The following is an 18,654-nucleotide window of genomic DNA, read 5'->3' on the forward strand; positions in this document are numbered from 1 at the left end:
GAGGGCCCGGTGGGCTGGCGCGAGCCGACGGCGCCGGCGGAGACAGCGAGGAGTGTGTTGGACAGGGGCCGGCATAGAGGCTGGCACAGAAAAACCATGGCCCCGCAAAATCTGGGCACCTTCTGCCTGTTGCTGCTGTACCTCATCGGGACCGTGATCGCGGGGTGAGGAACGGGCACCCGCGCGGTACGGGGCCCGTGGGTCAGCCTTGGCTGGGACGGAGCTGGAAGGACGAGGAGGGGGCATTGCTGTGGCGAGACGGTGGGGCGGAGGAATGGCTTGCGTGGACCAGGCTAGCAGGGTGGAAAGGAGAGCAATGGGTGGCACGAGTGAGAGAGGCTTGGATCCAGAGGCGCTGGAGAGCTGGACTTGTCCGGAGGGGCGGGAGTTGGGTGCAGGGCCAAACACTGTGCGGGGGCGGGAGGCTGGAGAAGAGGGGCCTGCCACGAGCCCTTGGGGAGCTGACATTCAAGTGGGTGGGTTAGTGCCAGGATGAGTGAGGAAGTTAGCCGAACAGGTAAGGAAGCCATGCTGGGACGGAAGGAGGTTAAATGGAGTGCAGACCCTTTGAAAAGTCCGTGTACCGCTTCTTGAGGTTTTGAGCCTAAGCTGTCCTCTTGCCTCACTGTCTCTCTCCATGGTACGTTTTTGAGAAGTTGAATGGTATTAAGAGCGGGAAGAGTATTTCACCAACAGGTAGTAGACTAGGATTCTGGCCTCCCCACTTATGAATTATGTGACCTTGAAGGAACCACCTAAATTCAAGTTGAGGATACTAATGTGCCTCCTGCATGAAGGGAGTGGGACCACCTGAATTCTGAGGATCCTTCCAGCCTTTAAGATCCATGGTCCTACATGCCTGCCGACCACAGGATATTATGTGCCAGGCTTACATTTTAGAATGTGGGGAATAGGAAGGCCTTAGCTTCTAACGATGAATAGATTGCTCTAAATTAGCGGTTCTCAACCTGTGGGTCGCGACCCCTTTGGGGGAGTCCAACGACCCTTTCACAGGGGTCCCCTAAGACCATCAGAAAACACATATATAATTACATGTTGTTTTTGTGATTAATCACAATGCTTTAATTATGTTCAATTTGTAACAATGAAAATACATCCTGCATATCAAATATTTACATTAGGATTCATAACAGTAGCAAAATTACAGTTATGAAGTAGCAACGAAAATAATTTTATGATTGGGGCTCACCACAACATGAGCAACTGTATTAAAGGGTTGAGCCATTAGGAAGGTTGAGAACCACTGCTCTAAATGGATCAAGTCCTACCTAGCAAAGCTTTAAAATGTAAGTGTTTGTTATTCTCTTAAAGGCTTTCCCCCGGTGCATATACGTATGCTTAAACTTTGTCATTTTTTTTCTTGTAAAACATCTTAAGTTTTTAAAAAATTAACTTCTCCTACGTAATATTTTATTGTTTTTGTTAGTACTTTTTACACTTAAAGCACTAAGTACACTAAGGTATTTAAACAAAATATCAGTATAAATATTTAATACTATAGCTCTATACGTCAGGCTTTCATAAAGGAGTCTCTTGGGTGCTGAATACTGATGCTGAATTATGCTGGCTATCTTTTCCCTATATTTTCCTGAGCTGTTACTTAACCATTTTTATATTAAGTATATTTTAAGTAAGCTTTATTCTTTATACAGTTAACTGTTTTGTTTAGTTAGTTCTTTTTATTTAGTTAGTTCTTGTGTCAAGAGATATAAAGTTTTTGCAGATTTTTGGGGCCAAAGGTAAAGCACCTAATTAATCCTCATGGAACCCCTTATGGGTGATAATTTTTAAAACTATGTTAAATGATTTTCCTGAAGTGTGACTAAAAGCTACGAAATCGTTTTTATTTTTAAATTAAATGTATTGGGGTGACATTGGCTATTAAGGTTATATACGTTTCAAGTGTACAATTCAATGATACATCATCTGCATTTTGTATTGTGTGCCCACTACCCAAAGTCAAATCTTCTCTTACATATCACCTGAATCTTTGTACCCAATGCATGCTTTCCCCCACTGCATTATAAATTACCATCACTGCTACATTAGTGTGTCCATTGAGAACAACTTTCTCATCCCCTTTGTTGACAGAATGCGTTTTCAGAATAACTTCTGGTGGCTAAAGTGACTCTGGCAAAACGAATTGATTTTTGTGAGCATGCTTATTTATTCATTTCATTCAGTGAATTTAAAAAAAATATTTTTATTGATTTGATTTCAGAGAGGAAGAGAGAGGGAGAGAAAGAGAGAAACAGCAACAATGAGAGAGATACTGGGTATTCCCCTGACCAGGAACCAAACCATAACCTCCTGGTTCATAAGTCAGTGCTCCACCACTGAGCCAAGCTGGCCAGGCTCATTCAGTGGATATTTATTGATGTCTTCTACGGGCTGGCTACATTCCCTGCTCTGAAAGTTTATTACAGTTTTAGTCTATCTTCCCATTGGCCTTTCTTGCAAAGATTTCCTTTGTAATTGATTGGTTCCAGCATAGTCTCTTGCAAAGAGGTCTGTGGATCTCTACCTTATCTTGATACCCAGCTCATGCCATGTGCATGTTTTCAGTTGCGGTAACTTACAAGCTCCTGCATATGGGCTTTAGCAACTGTCTATAATTAAGACTTGACTTAGACAAACTAATATAACTATTAGCAATGACTGCAAGATTGATATTTTCTCTTCCAGCAAAAAAGCACCAAAACTCATACATCTAAATGGGTGTTATTCTCTTTTCTTATTTGGGCTTGGGCTTAACCTGTATATATTATTAACCTCTGAAGTTAACTTCAGTCACTTCATCTTTAGCATTCCAGCAGTGCCGCTGTTAGTTGGAACATTATGTGATGCAGTCATTTTGAGTAAAGAAAATTATCCATTGAGGTTGTTATTTGATCTTCAGAAACAGTCAAATGTCATTTGAAATCAGTAACAGGAAAAGGAGAGAGTTAATTTCATTATACACTTACTGGTTGAAAATAACAAGTAAATGTAAAGTAAGAAAATGGTTTTCTTGACTGATGGTATTTCTAAGAGAAGAATGCCAAAGATATTTTGAATAATTATAGCAGGGCTCAAAAAGTAGATAGCCTCTCACTTTGATTACTTCAATATATAAAACTCATTATAAATTCTGGTGTGTTCTCTTTCTAGTTATTATTTTGTGTGTATGTATCACATGTATACCTTCATTTTCTTGCCCCTTTGCTCATAAGCAGGAAAAAAAAAAGTCACTTTTAAAAATGTGTTACATAACTCTGTAATGAAGTATCCTCTCCCCACTCCCCAGGAGAGATTTCTATAAGATCTTGGGGGTACCTCGCAGTGCCTCTATAAAAGATATTAAAAAGGCCTACAGGAAACTGGCCCTTCAGCTTCATCCTGACCGGAACCCTGATGATCCACGAGCTCAGGAGAAATTCCAGGATCTGGGTGCTGCTTATGAGGTGAGTCAGGAAAAAGGATAATGTACCAATAAAACCCTGCATATGGGCGTTTGCAACTATCTATAATTAGGACACAGAAAAAAACTGTGTAACACAGGAAATACTCTTCTTTCAAGCCATTTCTTCTTAAAAATAGGCTATAAATAAAAGTAGTATTTGTTGTTATATTGTACTTTGACGTTTATAGATGTCATTTCCTGCCTTTTTTATATTAATATTTGTTTTATTAAGGAGAGTAATGTTGGAAAAGATGATTGATGATTGAAATAAAAGTTAGATTGATGAGTGAATAAATAGATTAATCACCAAGCAACTAATGAATCAGTTTGGGACCTGGAGCCAGAAACAAACAAAATCTAAATGAAAATCACAAATCCACATGCCTATATGGACCAGAGAAGTAGCGATTATAAGATAAAGCATCACAGTGGATATTCTGCCTCTCATATTGGGAATCAATAGGGATTGATCAGGACGGTGACAAACTGAAGCCTTCTTGCTGCATTTCAAGGGAGCAGCTGTTATTCAGTCCTATTCAGTTTTTGCCATTTACAAATGCAAACACTGTTACCACATAATTTAATGTTTCAAGGAAAGTAGAAATCCAGATGTTTAAAGTAAATTCTCCTGATTGTAAATTTTGGTAACTAATTCAATTTAAAAAATTTTATTAATGCAAATCAAACAAAACAACTATAGTTTGAATTTGCAACCTCTAATCTTTGAAGTCAAAACACTTTCATGTGTACCATCCTATTCACTCTTCACTAGGACACCATGATACTATAGTAGAACTGGACATATCCTTATTCCTATTTTCTTTTCTTTTTCATTTTTAACAATACTGAGGAATATTTACTGAATGTATAATAAATCATTTACTATTTAAAAAACTTATACACAGAACCTTTCAACACTACGTTGAAAAAAGTTTACAAATAAGCTTTGATAATCTTTCATCTATTAATATAGGAGTTAGCTATTTTGTATGTGTTGCAATTCATCTTACCTCTAAAAATAGAATAAGAGCTCTGTGGTTCTATTTTTTTCCCAGCTTTATTGAGGTATAATTGACAAATAGAATTGTATATATTTGAAGTGTTCATCATAATGATTTTGTTTTTTAATCCTCACCCGAGGATAATTTCATTGATTTTTAGAATGGAAGAGAGAGGGAAAGACAGAGAAATATCGATGTGAGAGAAACACATTGATTGGTTGCCTCCTGCATTTGCCCTGATCAAGGCCCAGGCCAGGGGGGAGCCTGTAACCAAGGTATGAGGTACATGCCCTTGACCAGAATTGAACCCGGGACCCTTCAGTTCGCAGGCCGACACTCTATCCACTGAGCCAAACCGGCTAGGGCCATCATAATGATTTGGTATACGTATACATTGTGAAAAGATTCCACCCATCTAGTTAACACATCCATCACCTCACATATTTATCATTTTTTTTGTGTGAGAATATTTCAGTTCTGCTTTCTTAGCACATTTCAATTACACAATAGATTCTTATCATTTCCATTTTCTAAAAGGGCACAGAAAAAAAAAAAATTAACTCCAAACATCATGGAGCTAAAACTTCTGAATTCAGGTTAAATCTCTGTATGGTTAGAAGGCTAGAAACAAATCTGAAAAATATGTTAGTAGTGGAAAAAACCCAAAGGAAGGGATCCCAAGGCTTCCTAGATTAAAGAAGTGAATGTACTGAAAGAGAGACTTATACCCAGGTAAAACCTAGAACTAATAGGGCCCCCCTTCTATAGGCACCTTCAGGGATCCTGTAGGCCTGAAATATCTAACTTCAGGCTCTCAAATAAACTTGAGAGGGTTGGTGTACTCTCTTACATTGTATGTAACATTTTGTGTCTTGTTAATAATATGAAGTCCATATTTTTGCACTATATTTCCTATGAATATTCCCATTGTTTGCTAGGAACCCAGTACTCAATAATATTTTCTAAGGAAGCTATCGCTATGAATTTACTATGCTTTTTAAAGAATCTTCCATGTTCTTTAGCCATAACCTATGCAGGTTCATTCATGAGATTGCAGTTTATTCAACTCTTAAGAGCCTTTATAAGTCACAAGTTCAGTTTTTGTTTTTTTTAAATATATTTTATTGACTTTTTACAGAGAGGAAGGGAGAGGGATAGAGAGTTAGAAACATTGATGAGAGAGAAACATCGATCAGCTACCTCCTGCATGCCCCCTCCTGGGGATGTGCCCGCAACCAAGGTACATGCCCTTGACTGGAATCGAACCTGGGACCCTTCAGACCGCAGGCCAACTGGTTAGGGCAGTTTTTGTTTTTTTGTCTCATTCAGTTGATTGCTTTTGTTTCTTAAATAAATTAGAGTTGTAAGGTTGAAGAGTCTTTTGTGAACACAAATCTGTCTTCTCCACTGAGCTAGGACTACTACATTTTAATTAGTTGACACTTTGTGGGTTGATTGGCCAATCAACTAATCTTTTTTATTTCTGTTAGAAATAAAATCGTTTCCAAGATCATAGAATTAAATTACATTCCTTAGACAGAAAAAGGTAAGGAATGGTAATAGATAACTTTACGGGTAGTGTTGAGGGAGTTATTTCAGAAGCCTCTGATGTCCAAAGAGAACTGATTAAAATACAGTCTTTGGGGTTTTTGAAATGGTGTTTCTTATAGATCCAATTGTAGTGTTCATTTCTTTTTCAAGACAACATCAGAGAAGTAGACTTGAAAGTGGAAATCCAAATTGCATAATAATAAGAGTTGTGGGTTTTTGGTGTGTGTTTTTAAGTTAACTCTGCCCATTTCTTCTTTTCCAGTGTAGCTACTTTTTTTTTTTTTTTAGGATATTTACCAAAACATCCCTTTCTCTCACATGGTCTATCATAGTGGCTTTAGTCAAATACTTTAGACACTTCTGGACTAACTTCTGGACTTACTTTTAAGAATGCTCACTTTCACATACACTCAAATTCTTTTCATTCTTCTAAATGTATCTTAAATGTTAGTAAATGTTTGCTGGGCCACTTGCACATCATTTAGACCTTGAGCCAAATGTGTGCTCTGTTTACATATGGCAATCAGATTCCTTTTCTTTTGCTGAGTCAACTTCCCCACCTACTTCCAACCTCTTCTCCTGAGCCAACACGAGTATGGGTTTGCAATAACTTTCTCCTTCACTTGCTGTTTAAATGTGAGTTTAAAATGTCAAAGAAAGAGTATTCACTTATTTAATTTTCAAAGGTGTATGTGTGCAGGTACTTCAGATTGCTCTGAATAGATGGGAAGCTTTTTTTAGAAAAAAAATTCTGAAGAGTATGAAAGCTTATTTTGTTTTTACTTTCTTTGGTATTATGTGTGGAGTGGGCCCAATGAGAAAGCATATACCTTTAACTGTGCATGTAGTTTTCTAAAACCTTTAAAACTGTAAAAAGTCTTTTCAAGCTATGAAATTGACCTTGAGCAGCCTTCACAGAGCAGTGTCCCTTTTTACTCTGTGATGCAAACACAGGAAGTTATGAACTTAAACATATACATGGCAGACAGCATTCTTCCATAAATGGATTTCTTTATATCCCCCAAAATGAAAAAGGAAATGTGAAAATATAGCAGTTTAGGCCTTTTTGGAGTGTCTATCATTTTATTCTCTTGATTTGCCAATCTCTTAATGTGTGTATAGTGGGGGGGAGAGAAATGTGGTATAGACATGTAGGGCTGAGCAAATTGTAAGGTTGTCCTAATTTACTGTTTCTGGCACTAATGAGAGTCTGTCTTAGTTTTATCCTAGTTTATAGTTAGGGAATAATATCACATAGTGGTCCATAGCATAAGCACCGGGAGGTGAAACGGGAATTTATCTCACCTCTTTTCTGTTACTGCCCTCACTTTCATAACCACATTAGTATCAGATATTATTTTTATGTGACTAGGTGAGTTTAAATTAAAAATATTAATCCCCACCCCAAATTCATAGTCTGTGATGGGAGAGAGGGAAGGGAGACTGGTCCCCAAGGAAAATATGGATTCTGTTTCCAGGAGACTTGATCATGAGCCATGAAGGGGAGAGGGTGAAGTAGCCCACTGGATTACCATCCTCATTTGCCTGAAGTGGAAACAGAGAGGGGAAGTAACTGGTGGAAGGTCACATAGTGACCCAAGGTCGTCAGGTTTCCAGACTTCCTTCAGACAGCACTACCGCCAACAATTGACAAATGTGACCCCTGCCGAGTGGGAGTTGTTCGCAATCCCTGGAAATAGCCTAGAGAAGCTGCCCATGAATTCTCAAAAACTTAAGAAGTGACTCTAGAGGCTGCCCTTTAGCAAGCCCCATCTCGGAAGTCAGTACTTCTTCAGATATGAGAAAAGTAAGGCTGGGAAGAAGAGGAACTTGAAACTCAATGTGGGGACAGCATCCCTGCACTTGGAAGAGCCAGAGTTGGGCTTTGAACGTAGGCTTATCTGTCCCCAAACATGCCCCTTTTCTCCAGCCAGAGATGGCCAAAACAACCCAGCTCACTTCCCTCAGCCACCTCAGCTCCAAATTCTTTGCCTTTGAATCCCTCAGGACTTTTTTTAGACACAAGCCTCCTCCTCAGGCATTCACTCAACAGTCATATAAAACAACCACAAAAAAATCATGAATTTAGCAATCTGGAAGTTAAAAAAATGAATGATGCATCAAAGAATTTAGTCTACTAAAGAAAATTTTATAAACATGCCTTAATACTATATATGATTAAAAACTACATTCACTAAAATCTTAGACACAGTATTGGAGTTTTAAAAAAAACAAATATGAATGAACCTTATCTGAACATTACCAACTCACGATCTTTTTTGTCCCCAGGTTCTGTCAGATAGTGAGAAACGGAAACAGTATGATACTTACGGTGAAGAGGGATTAAAAGAGGGTCATCAGAGCTCCCATGGAGACATTTTTTCACAGTATGTAATTTACCCATCTGCAAAGTAGTAGCATCACAGAATGGATCACTTAGTGATTATGAAAGAATTATCCTTGCTCCCTTGTTCAGAAGCTTTTGATGAAGAGTATAACTCAACTGATCCTTGACCAAAAGGTCAATCATCATCCTCCCTGTGGGAATGTGCTCTTCCATTTTCACAAAGCTCCAGAAAAGACAGATAGTACTGAAAGGGCTGTCCATTTAACCAACTGTGTCAGTCAAATCAACCCTGACAATGTTGGGGGGACAGATAAACGTTGGAAACCAGTTTGTCCTCATCTTGCTGTCTTAGCATTTGCAAATGATTTAATGAGCAAAGTTATTCTTGTAAAAGAGAGAGAGAGAGAGAGAGAGAGAAATTCCTACTCCCATACCTACAGCTACTTCTCTTTCATCCTGTCAACACGAGTGGGACAATTATGACAACCAGCATTTAGGGAAGGAATTGGGGTAGAGGCTCTTTATCTCCTGCTGTGAGGTAGCTTTCTGGAAATGCTAAGTGGCTGGAATAGTAAACTCTTTCCTTCCCACTATCTGAACCCCTCTTTATTGATGATGTCCTATAATAGGAGATCTTAATCTAGGATTTCAAGTCAAGTTATGAACAAAAAACGTTTGAATATGCATTTCTATGGGGAGAGGGTTTATTGTTTTCTTCAGATTCTCAAAGGGTTTTGTGAACCCTTCTCCAAAAGAAGTAAAAGTCACTATCTCATACAATAGTGTTTGGGGTGACAGATTTTTAGGACTTGTGAAGGTGTGTGAGTAATGTGGTTAGGAAATCCTTTTCATCCCGGGGTTGATTTGGGTTTAGCCTGCTAGGGAAGTGTCCCGTTCACCGTGGCTGTTAGAAGTGATCCCTAGAGATGCCAAGACAGAAAAAGTTTGTACCTCTCCACCTCCTCTCCCCAAACCCTCCCTCTCTGTTTTTAAGATTCAGTAATCCATTCACCAAGACTGGTTGGCTGGGGGGAATTATATAGTTGTCATTGTCACTGTGCTAACATCTGAGGCTTAATAACACCAGAAATTAACATTAAGGTGAGCACACCTTCACAGTTGAAGGTCACTGTTTGTATTGATCTCAAAGTGATGCTTCTGTTACAAAAATTAATTTTGGTCTTGTAGAGATCAGAACTTCCTTTTCCGTAAGGTTTAGAATTTTACTAAGGCTGATGGTTTTTCAGTTTATTTAATTATGTACCCAAGATTTTTGTACAGACCAGTTGCTTTCACAAAAGTTAGTTTCTAAAAAGCATATAAAGTGAACATTACAAATGTTCAGAATTACCATTACATGGTTATATACACTATATACCCTTTCTCAATAAGCCCATTATATCTTGATATTCCTCAATATTGAAACATTATTTCATTGATTAAGCCCAACTGAATTCATTTGTATAACTATATATTTGCACTATACTATATATCTCGACAATACTATATTAAAAAGTAATTGTTTTGTGGTGGGGCAATATAGTTGATATTGTATAAATTAAAAATTGTATATAATGTGTGACTCCAAAGTATTTAAAACGTCTTATAGTTTTATACAATATGTTGGTAGGACACAATATTTTATGAATGTGAAGAAAACTGAATCATTGTAAGACGTGAACTCTGATATCTTTTCCTGTTAACTTTACACTTATCTACAGCTTCTTTGGAGATTTTGGTTTCATGTTTGGAGGAACCCCTCGACAGCAAGACAGAAATATTCCCAGAGGAAGTGATATTATTGTAGATCTAGAAGTCACTTTGGAAGAAGTATATGCAGGAAATTTTGTGGAAGTAAGTTCAAACAATTCGGGTATTCGATTGACTCACAAAACTTGTTCTTTTGACTAAAACCAAGAGGTTTCTGGGCACCTTCTCTGTCTTTTAGGGAGTGGGAGAGTGACTAGATATGTAGAGTTGCATTAATCATAATCTTTGGTTCATGATACACTGTTATGTCATAAACTCATCACCCAGCCCAAGAACGAAATAAATACCACCACTTACATCTACCTACATGCTACTTCCCTATTATGTTCCCCAGCTACCTTCAAAGGTAGCTGCTAACCTAAATTTTGTCTATTATTTCCTTGCCATTCTTGCCTGTTGTACTATATATATGAATACCTGGTTAATATATTATTTATTTTGATTGTTTTTGGCTTTGTCAAAATGGTATCATACTGTACATCATACTCTGGTACTGGCTTTTTTCATCCATGTTGCTGCTTTTAGCTATAAGTCTGCTGAGTAGAATTTATCACAACGTATTGACAACAATGTATCAATAGACACATAGGTTATTTCCAGTTTATTTCAATTTCAAACAGTGTTTTTATGAATATATATACATATATACACACACACATATATATATATATATATATATATATATATATATATATCGAGGTACATTTGAGCAAGAATTTCTTTTGGTTGGTTATAAGTAATAGTGGAATTGCTGGGTAATATGAACCAGCATTCACTTGTACAAGATAATACCATATTGTTTTTTCAATTGATTAGTACCAACATTTCCACCTGCAATTTATAAAAGATCCTATGATCTGCCCACCTCTCCAATATTTTGAATTATTAGACTTCTCAGGTTTCATGCATTAAATGGGTATAAAATGTTATCTTTTTGTAGTTTGGATTAGTAATTAGGATAAGCATCTTCATGTGTTTATTGGCCATATTTTTTCCTTTCTTATGAAATGCCCTCTCATGTCTTTTGTCCATTTTTCTTTTGCCCTGTTTTCATTAATTTATAGGAAAAGCTTATTCTTACTACTAATCCTTTGTATCTATACTATATTTTTAGATATTTAATCCATTGTCACATCTACTTCTGTCTGCTGTTAACTTTCTTTTAAATATTAAATATTTCTACTTCTTTATCCTTCCCTGCTTCCTTCTGGGAGAGTCCCTCATGGTCTCCCAGCTCACTACTTTAATCTTAAGTTATGTCCATTCTAATAATACCCCATCAGCTGTGTTTTTATTTCAACTCATATTTTTATACATAACTAGAGGCCCGGTGCATGAAATTCGTGCATGGGTGGGATCCACAGGCCTGGCTGGTGATCAGGGCCAATCAGGTTCCCCGCCTCCCCACCTCCCTACCTCCTCCTTCCCTTGCCACCCACGCACCGCCACCACACAGTTCCCCGCCCCGCCGCCTCCTCCCCTCCTCCTTTCCTCACTGCCTGAATCCACCATCACCCACTCCCAGATCCCCATCCCAGCCTGGGTCCCAGCCCTGATTGGGCGATCAGGAACTGCCAGCTGGGGGGAAGGACTGGGAGGTTGGCTGACAGGGGAGAGGGGCCAACCGTCACCACGGCAGGTGGGTGGCAGGCTGATTGGGACCTGCCCGCAGGAGATAGGGGGGAAGAGGGGAGGGACCCAGGAGGTTGGCTGCCAGCCCCAAGGAGGGAGCTGGCCCTCGGCCCCCCTGGGAAAGGGGTCGCATCCACCGCCACCCACCCCCTGTTCCCTGTCCCAGCCTGGGGACCCCACCCCAATCAAGCAATCGGGCCCTGCCAGCTGTAGGGAGAGACCAGGAGGTTGGCCGGCAGGCCCCATTGGTGATCGGGGCTGCAGGCTGGGGCAGCTCTTGTGTTGAGCATCGGCCCCCTGGTGGTCAGTGTGCATCATAGTGACTAGTCGTTCCATTGTACAGTTGCTTAGGCTTTTATACACACACACACACATATACATACACACACTAGAGGCCGAGTGCATGAAATTTGTGCACAGGGCAGGGGTGTGTGTGGGGGGGGAATCCCTCAGCCTGGCCTGCACCCTCTCGCAATCCAGGACCCCTCAGGGGATGTCTGACTGCTGGTTTAGGCCTGATCCTGCAGGGATCCCTGCGGGATCAGTCCTAAAATGGCAATCAGACATCCCTCTCACAATCCGGGATCACTGGCTCCTAACTACTTGCCTGCCTGTCTGATTGCCCCTAAACACTCTCCTGCCTACCTGATTGGCCCTAACCCCTCTGCCTGCTTGTCTGATTGCCCCTAAACACTAGCCTGCCTGTCTGATCGCCCCTAACTGCTTGCCTGCCTGCCCGGTCGCCCCTAACCACTCTGCATGCATGCCTGATTGCCCCTAATCACTCACCTGCCTGCCTGATGGCCCCTAACCACCTCTGCCTCGGCCCCCGCTGCCGCGGCTTCATCCAGAAGGACGTCCAGAATGAACGTGAAAGGTCATTCGGCTGTCTACTCTAATTAGCATGTTACGCTTTTATTATTATAGATAGATATTTACACTTCTTTCTTGTATTATTTCTTAATCTATTTCATTTTTATAATGTCTTTATCTCTTTAAGTATTATGCTTATATTAACTTATTAGACGGTCTTCTCTAATAGATTTGCTTAAAATACATGTGTTATCCAGTTTGTCATCTTTGGAGGGTGTGGTAGATAGTTGGAGTCCTCAGGTCTCTAGTTGTTTTAGTTTTTGAGCTCATATGCCCCTGTGGATATCAATACCTCTCTTCCCTTATAGAGCATATTAGGGCAAGCACTTATCTAGTGGTTTTACCTGTGTTTTGTTTTCTTGGAGTTTTTGTTTGATGTCTGGGTTCTACTGTTTCCTGGGGAGGAGAAGGCCTGTCCTGAGGCAGTTCAGGAAGGAGGCAAGAGCTGAACTTCAATATCCTCTAACTGCCCTGCTAGCTCCTATTACCCTTAAACATACCAGTTCAAAGAAGCATTCTATCTCTGGAGTTTTCTCACACATTTTGTATTATTGTTTCTTGAAATTCATATTTTTGGGGGTTTCTGTTTGTTTGTTTTGAGAGAGAGAGAGAGAGAGAGACAGACAGACAGACAAACATCGATTGGTTATTTCCCATACAATGTGCCCCGACTGGGGATTGAACCCACAACCTGGGTATATGCTCCTGACCAGGAATCGAACCTGTGGCCCTTCAATGTGTGGGACAACACTCCAACCAATTGAGACACCGGCCAGGACTGGAATTCATGTTTTCTTATAGTTTCACAGGGTGATTTTGGAGGAGATAGCAGTAGTTTGTGCGTATGTGCCATCTTGATAGGAAGCATGTTTTTAGTTGTGACTTTTGCTCTGAATAGTTGAAAGAAGAGGACTAGACATTACAGAAGATGCAACTGGCTTGTAATACTGTTGTTCAGTCTGAAGAATGGGAGAAAAGGGAATTCAAAATATGTTGGTCATCTCTCCTTCCAAAACAAGACGGCTTGTTCAGGTGGGAGAAAAGAAGTGAGCCTCGTTAACTCCCATACTCCCTTCCAGACCTGTTGTCTGTAGTCATCGCTAATACAGAGCACATCACTTTTTGCAGTTAGTGTGTTTTTATACTAATTCTTTTTAATGTACTTATGAAGGATGTAAGTGGCCATGCTATTTAAATGAATCAATAGTGAATTCTTTTTTGTTTATAACCTTTTTAAAAAGTATTTTTTTATCTGTTTCAGAGAGGAAGGAAGAGAGAGAAACATCAATGATGAGAGAGTATCATTGATCTGCTGCCTCCTGCACCCCCCACACTGGGGATTGAGCCCACAACCTAGGCATGTGCTCTTGACCGGAATCAAACCTGGGACCCTTCAGTCCACAGGCTGACGCTCTATCCATCGAGCCAAACCAGCTAGGGTGTGAATTCTTTTTTAAGAAAAAATTATTTTGAGAGGACATAGTGGTTAAAAAACATGAACTTTGGAGCTAGGTTGCCTGGTTTAGAACCCTGGCTCTGCCATGAGTTAGTTATGTGACCTTGGTCATGATACTGAACCTTTGTGTACTTTCATTGCTTCCTCTGTAAAATAGAAATAATAACAATACCTACTCAGAAGGATGTTGTGAGGATTAAATGAGTTCCTATATGTAAAAGTGATTAGAGCGTTGCTTCGCATATAGTAAGTGCTGTAAAGTATTTGCTCTAATTACTATTATTGTTATTTATTCTGTTGACCTGGGCTTTCACATGTTGGTAGGCTTTCAGGAATTTTTTTCTCCAAGCATTGTGTCACCTGCTGCGTGAACATGTGCTTTGTGATTAGGTGTTTGACTAATTAAATAGGTAAAAGCAAGAGTACATTTTTCCGTTTAAATTAGGTTCCACATAACTTAGAGGGATCATAATGTGTGATTGCAATCAAGTACAAAGACATGAACATTGTGTCTTTTCCTGTGTGTTAAAGTATCTGAATTGAGATAGCACTGGAAGCAGCCCTAGACTGAGTTGCCTGAAACAAGGAATTGTTTTCATTAAGATTGTTTTCACTAATCTTCTGGTGGTAGCCAAGTACCAGCTCTTGAAGGCTGTGGTTGTTCTTCAAGGGTTATGCTTTACACAGCTCAGATTTCTGTGAGATAGTAATTCTGTGAACTACTTTAACTCAGCAGTATTTAATTATGGCTTATAAATGCTGATATATTACACATTGTTTTTCTGTTCTCTTCTTTCTTTTTTTGTTTGTTTAATCCTCACTGGAGGATCTTTTTTCCATTGATTTTTAAAGAGAATAGAAGGGAGGGAGGAAGAAGCAGGGGTTGGGGGGAGGTGAGGAGGGAGAGAAAGAGAAACATCAGTGTGAGAAACATCAATTGATTGCATGCACCCTGACCAGGGCCAGGCCTGAACTACAACCGATGTACGTGCCTTTGACTGGGAATCAGACCCGAGACCCTTCGGTCCTCAGGCCAGTGCTCTAACCACCGTTCCAAACCAGCCAGGGCTGTTCTCTCTTACTCCCTTTTCTCTTCTCCAACTTTAGAATGTGAGTCATTTAAATATCTGAATGTTTCATTAGTGTTTGGGGCTGATTTGTAACTCCTGAAATACTTCTTTCAGCTCAGGTCTCCCTGAGGGATAGCTACCAGAGAAGGGGAAGTTCCAGCCCTGGCACATGTGCAGAGAGAGCCCTGGCCAGTTCAGGAAGCCAAAGGCTGTTTTATGCGAGAGAGAAGCTAATATTGTTTATGCACTTCTTAGGTAGTTAGAAACAAACCTGTGGCAAGACAGGCTCCTGGCAAACGAAAATGCAACTGTCGGCAAGAGATGCGGACCACCCAGCTGGGCCCAGGGCGCTTCCAGATGACCCAGGAGGTGGTCTGCGATGAGTGCCCTAATGTCAAGTAAGTGACATTTGTTCCTCCAAGAGATACTTTAATCATCTTGTTTGTCTAATAAAATGCTAATGGTCCATTCCTAGATTTTTCCCCCTCCCTACCCTCACTCTTCTCTCTCTTGTGTTCTGCCAGAGGATAGAACAAAGAAATTGTACATTTTTATTTTCCCAAAGGTATTTCTTTTAAATATCTTCCTTTATGTTTCTGAACTAATGAGCAGTGGCCTGTATTTCTGAATATACCTGATAAATGTTTGATGTTTCATTTTTTCCTGCTTGGAATATTAGAGCAATATTATATGTCTAGCTAACATTTCAGATTAGAGAAGTACTATTTGCTGATTGTGTTACAAATACAACTATTTAAATGAACCTTAAATTGTGTATATCAGAATTAGATCAGCTGTTTGTGGGATCAGGAAAAATCTCAGACAGGATAAACTCTCCTGCTGGATTCCTAATAACATGACCCTGCCCTTCCAAATGCAAATGTATGTAAGTGTGAGTGGTTTTCTCTGTGAGGGATCACGCAGTTCAGAGTAATCAGCCCACTGCAGTTGCAGTGATTATCTACTATAAAGTATTAGCTTTTTCCTGTTTTGGCAAATAGATATAAATAGATGTCAGATGGCCTTCTCAATTAGAGGTACAGGATAGTCTTCCAAGAAAAAGCTCTGATAAAATAGATAAAACTAATTATTTGTACCAGGGGTTTGGTTTGTACTTTCTTTTTTTCATTTTAAATTTTCTTTGTTTCAGACTAGTGAATGAGGAACGAACACTGGAGGTAGAAATAGAGCCTGGGGTGAGAGATGCCATGGAGTATCCCTTCATTGGAGAAGGTAAAATATTGGTGTTGATGTTTTATTATCATGACTTTCTGCTCTGTTTGCTTGTGAGTGCCTCCCACTCTGACCTCGCTCCATACTCTTAATGGCCACAGAGTAAATGCACATATCATTTCTACCACTCTTTAGTGAGTTTAGTGTACAGAAAGCCTGTTGTTACCATCATATTTGGACGCCGTAAGTCTTAGCATTACTGTTTATCCTTTGAATATCATCTGCAAAAATTACTATCAAGTAGTCTAAGTTATATCTATCAAAATTTAGGGTGTTCAGATCTTAATGGATTAATTTTAACTCAGCAATGAAAGAAGATATGTAACTTTAGTTGGCATTAAGGTACTCTAAGACCTTACCTTTGGGGTTAAATTTAAAACTCTAAAAGAAAAAAAAACTTTAAGATTTCAAGTTCAAGAAAACAATGAATCATTATCTGTGTAGGAAATAGGTTGTTATCTATTGTTGTGCCTAAGGTCCAGGTGATCTTGACTAATTATTTGAAACTTGGTATAACCAGGTTGAGACACTGCTCTCACAGATAGACTTGACAGTTGACACCTTAGGTAGAGGTTTCAAATAGATTTGCAGTGTCAGACATGTGTGGCTCACAGTCGGCTTGAATCTTTTCTGACCAGGTGAGCCTCATGTGGACGGAGAACCAGGAGACTTACGGTTCCGAATCAAAGTTGTCAAGTAAGTAATCTAATTTTAGAGGCTTTCCCTTCAGCGCCTGCTTTTCAGATGCATCAGATTATAGAAATATGGATAGCCACCAGGGCACTTCTAGAGTTTCTCCTCTGTTTAATATCTGTCATACCCTCAATGATTGCTTGTAACTCTACAACAATACTGAAGATTTTGGGTTAAGGCCTAGGATTTGGCCTTGTTATATATTTACTCAGAGCCTACAAATTCAAAAGGTGTTAGAAGGAAATCTTTACTAATAATAGAGGAATATGCAAATTGTCTAGGACACCATCACAGTAACAGTAATGACTGAACAGCAGGTTGCTAGGGGCTACTGGACCAGCAGGGGTGTTAGTGAGGGACACCAAACGACTGAACAGCAGGTCCGACTACTGGTTTAGGCCCTAAACCAGCAGTCAGACATCACCTGAGGGGTCCCGGATTGGAGAGTGTGCAAGCTGGGCTGAGGGGACCCTCCCCCCTATGCACGAATTTCTTGCATCAGGCCTCTAGTAATTAATAAAACAAGCAAGGAGCTGTTAAAGAGAAGCAGACAAGAATGACAAGTGGAGGAGACCTGAGATGCAACTGATCAAAGGCCGCATCCAAAGACTCTTCCTTTATATAGTATGCTGCTTCTGTACAGGCAGAGCTCTTTGTTGGCTTCTCTTCAGCATGAAGTGCTGCTTAGACAAGATTTTGCCTGGGATTCAGGCTTTCTGTTTATTATTTCTCTCCTGTTACCATTTTGGAAGACAGAGATTCCTTTGCTTCTAAGGATTTTTTGAAACAAGGTTCTCACCTAAATATGGAGAAATGGGCACCCACCTCCTAGGGTTTTTCCCTCACAGCACTCTTTAAAAAAAATTTTTTTTTTTACTGATATTTAGAGAGAGGAAGGGAGTAGGATAGACAGAAACATCAATAAGAAAGGAACATCATGTGGAACTGGAGAGCATTATGCTAAGTGAAATAAGCCAGTCAGAGAAAGATAAATATCACATGATCTCACTCATTTGTGGAATATAATGAACAACATAAACTGATGAACAAAAACAGATCCAGAGACAGAGATGCATAGATCAGACTGTCAAAACTCAGAGGGAAGGTAGGGGAGGGTGGTGGTAAGGGGGAGAGAGAGATCAACCAAAGGACTTGTATGCGTGCATATGAGCCTAACCAGTGGACACAGACAACAGGGGGGTGCGGCCATGAGTGGAGGGATTTTGGGGAGTAATGGGGGAATGAGGACACATATGTAATACCTTAATCAATAAAGAAATTTAAAAAAATAAATAAAATATGTATACTATTAAAAAAATAAGAAAGACAAACATCATGGATTGGCTGTCTCTGAACACCCCTTAATGGGGATCGAGCCTACAACCCAGGCATGTGCCTTGACCTGGAATCAAACCAGGAACTCTTGATTCCTGGATCAATGCTCAACCACTGAGCCACTCTGGCCAGGACACAGCACTCTTTAATCTCCCTGATATTTCCCCCAGCTTTACCCCCCTAGTCTTTCTTACTTTAAAAAAAATATATATGGCCGAAACCGGTTTGGC

The 18,654-nt window shown here is 39.8% G+C and overlaps 1 protein-coding gene across 1 annotated transcript in view; it reads left to right on the forward strand.

Annotated features, from left to right (window-relative positions):
• The window catches only part of DNAJB11 (DnaJ heat shock protein family (Hsp40) member B11), a 21,458-nt gene that overhangs the window by 211 nt on the left and 2,593 nt on the right, over window positions 1-18,654 (forward strand). The window contains exons 2-8 of the mRNA XM_006754158.2: window positions 1-164; window positions 3,308-3,464; window positions 8,305-8,402; window positions 10,084-10,216; window positions 15,419-15,561; window positions 16,314-16,396; window positions 17,035-17,092. Of these exons, the coding sequence (XP_006754221.2) occupies window positions 97-164; window positions 3,308-3,464; window positions 8,305-8,402; window positions 10,084-10,216; window positions 15,419-15,561; window positions 16,314-16,396; window positions 17,035-17,092 (740 nt within the window). The 5' untranslated portion in view covers window positions 1-96. The remainder of the gene's footprint in view (window positions 165-3,307; window positions 3,465-8,304; window positions 8,403-10,083; window positions 10,217-15,418; window positions 15,562-16,313; window positions 16,397-17,034; window positions 17,093-18,654) is intronic.

The sequence above is a fragment of the Myotis davidii genome, unplaced genomic scaffold, assembly GCF_000327345.1.
Source record: "Myotis davidii unplaced genomic scaffold, ASM32734v1 scaffold1252, whole genome shotgun sequence".
NCBI classification, from domain to species: domain Eukaryota; kingdom Metazoa; phylum Chordata; class Mammalia; order Chiroptera; family Vespertilionidae; genus Myotis; species Myotis davidii.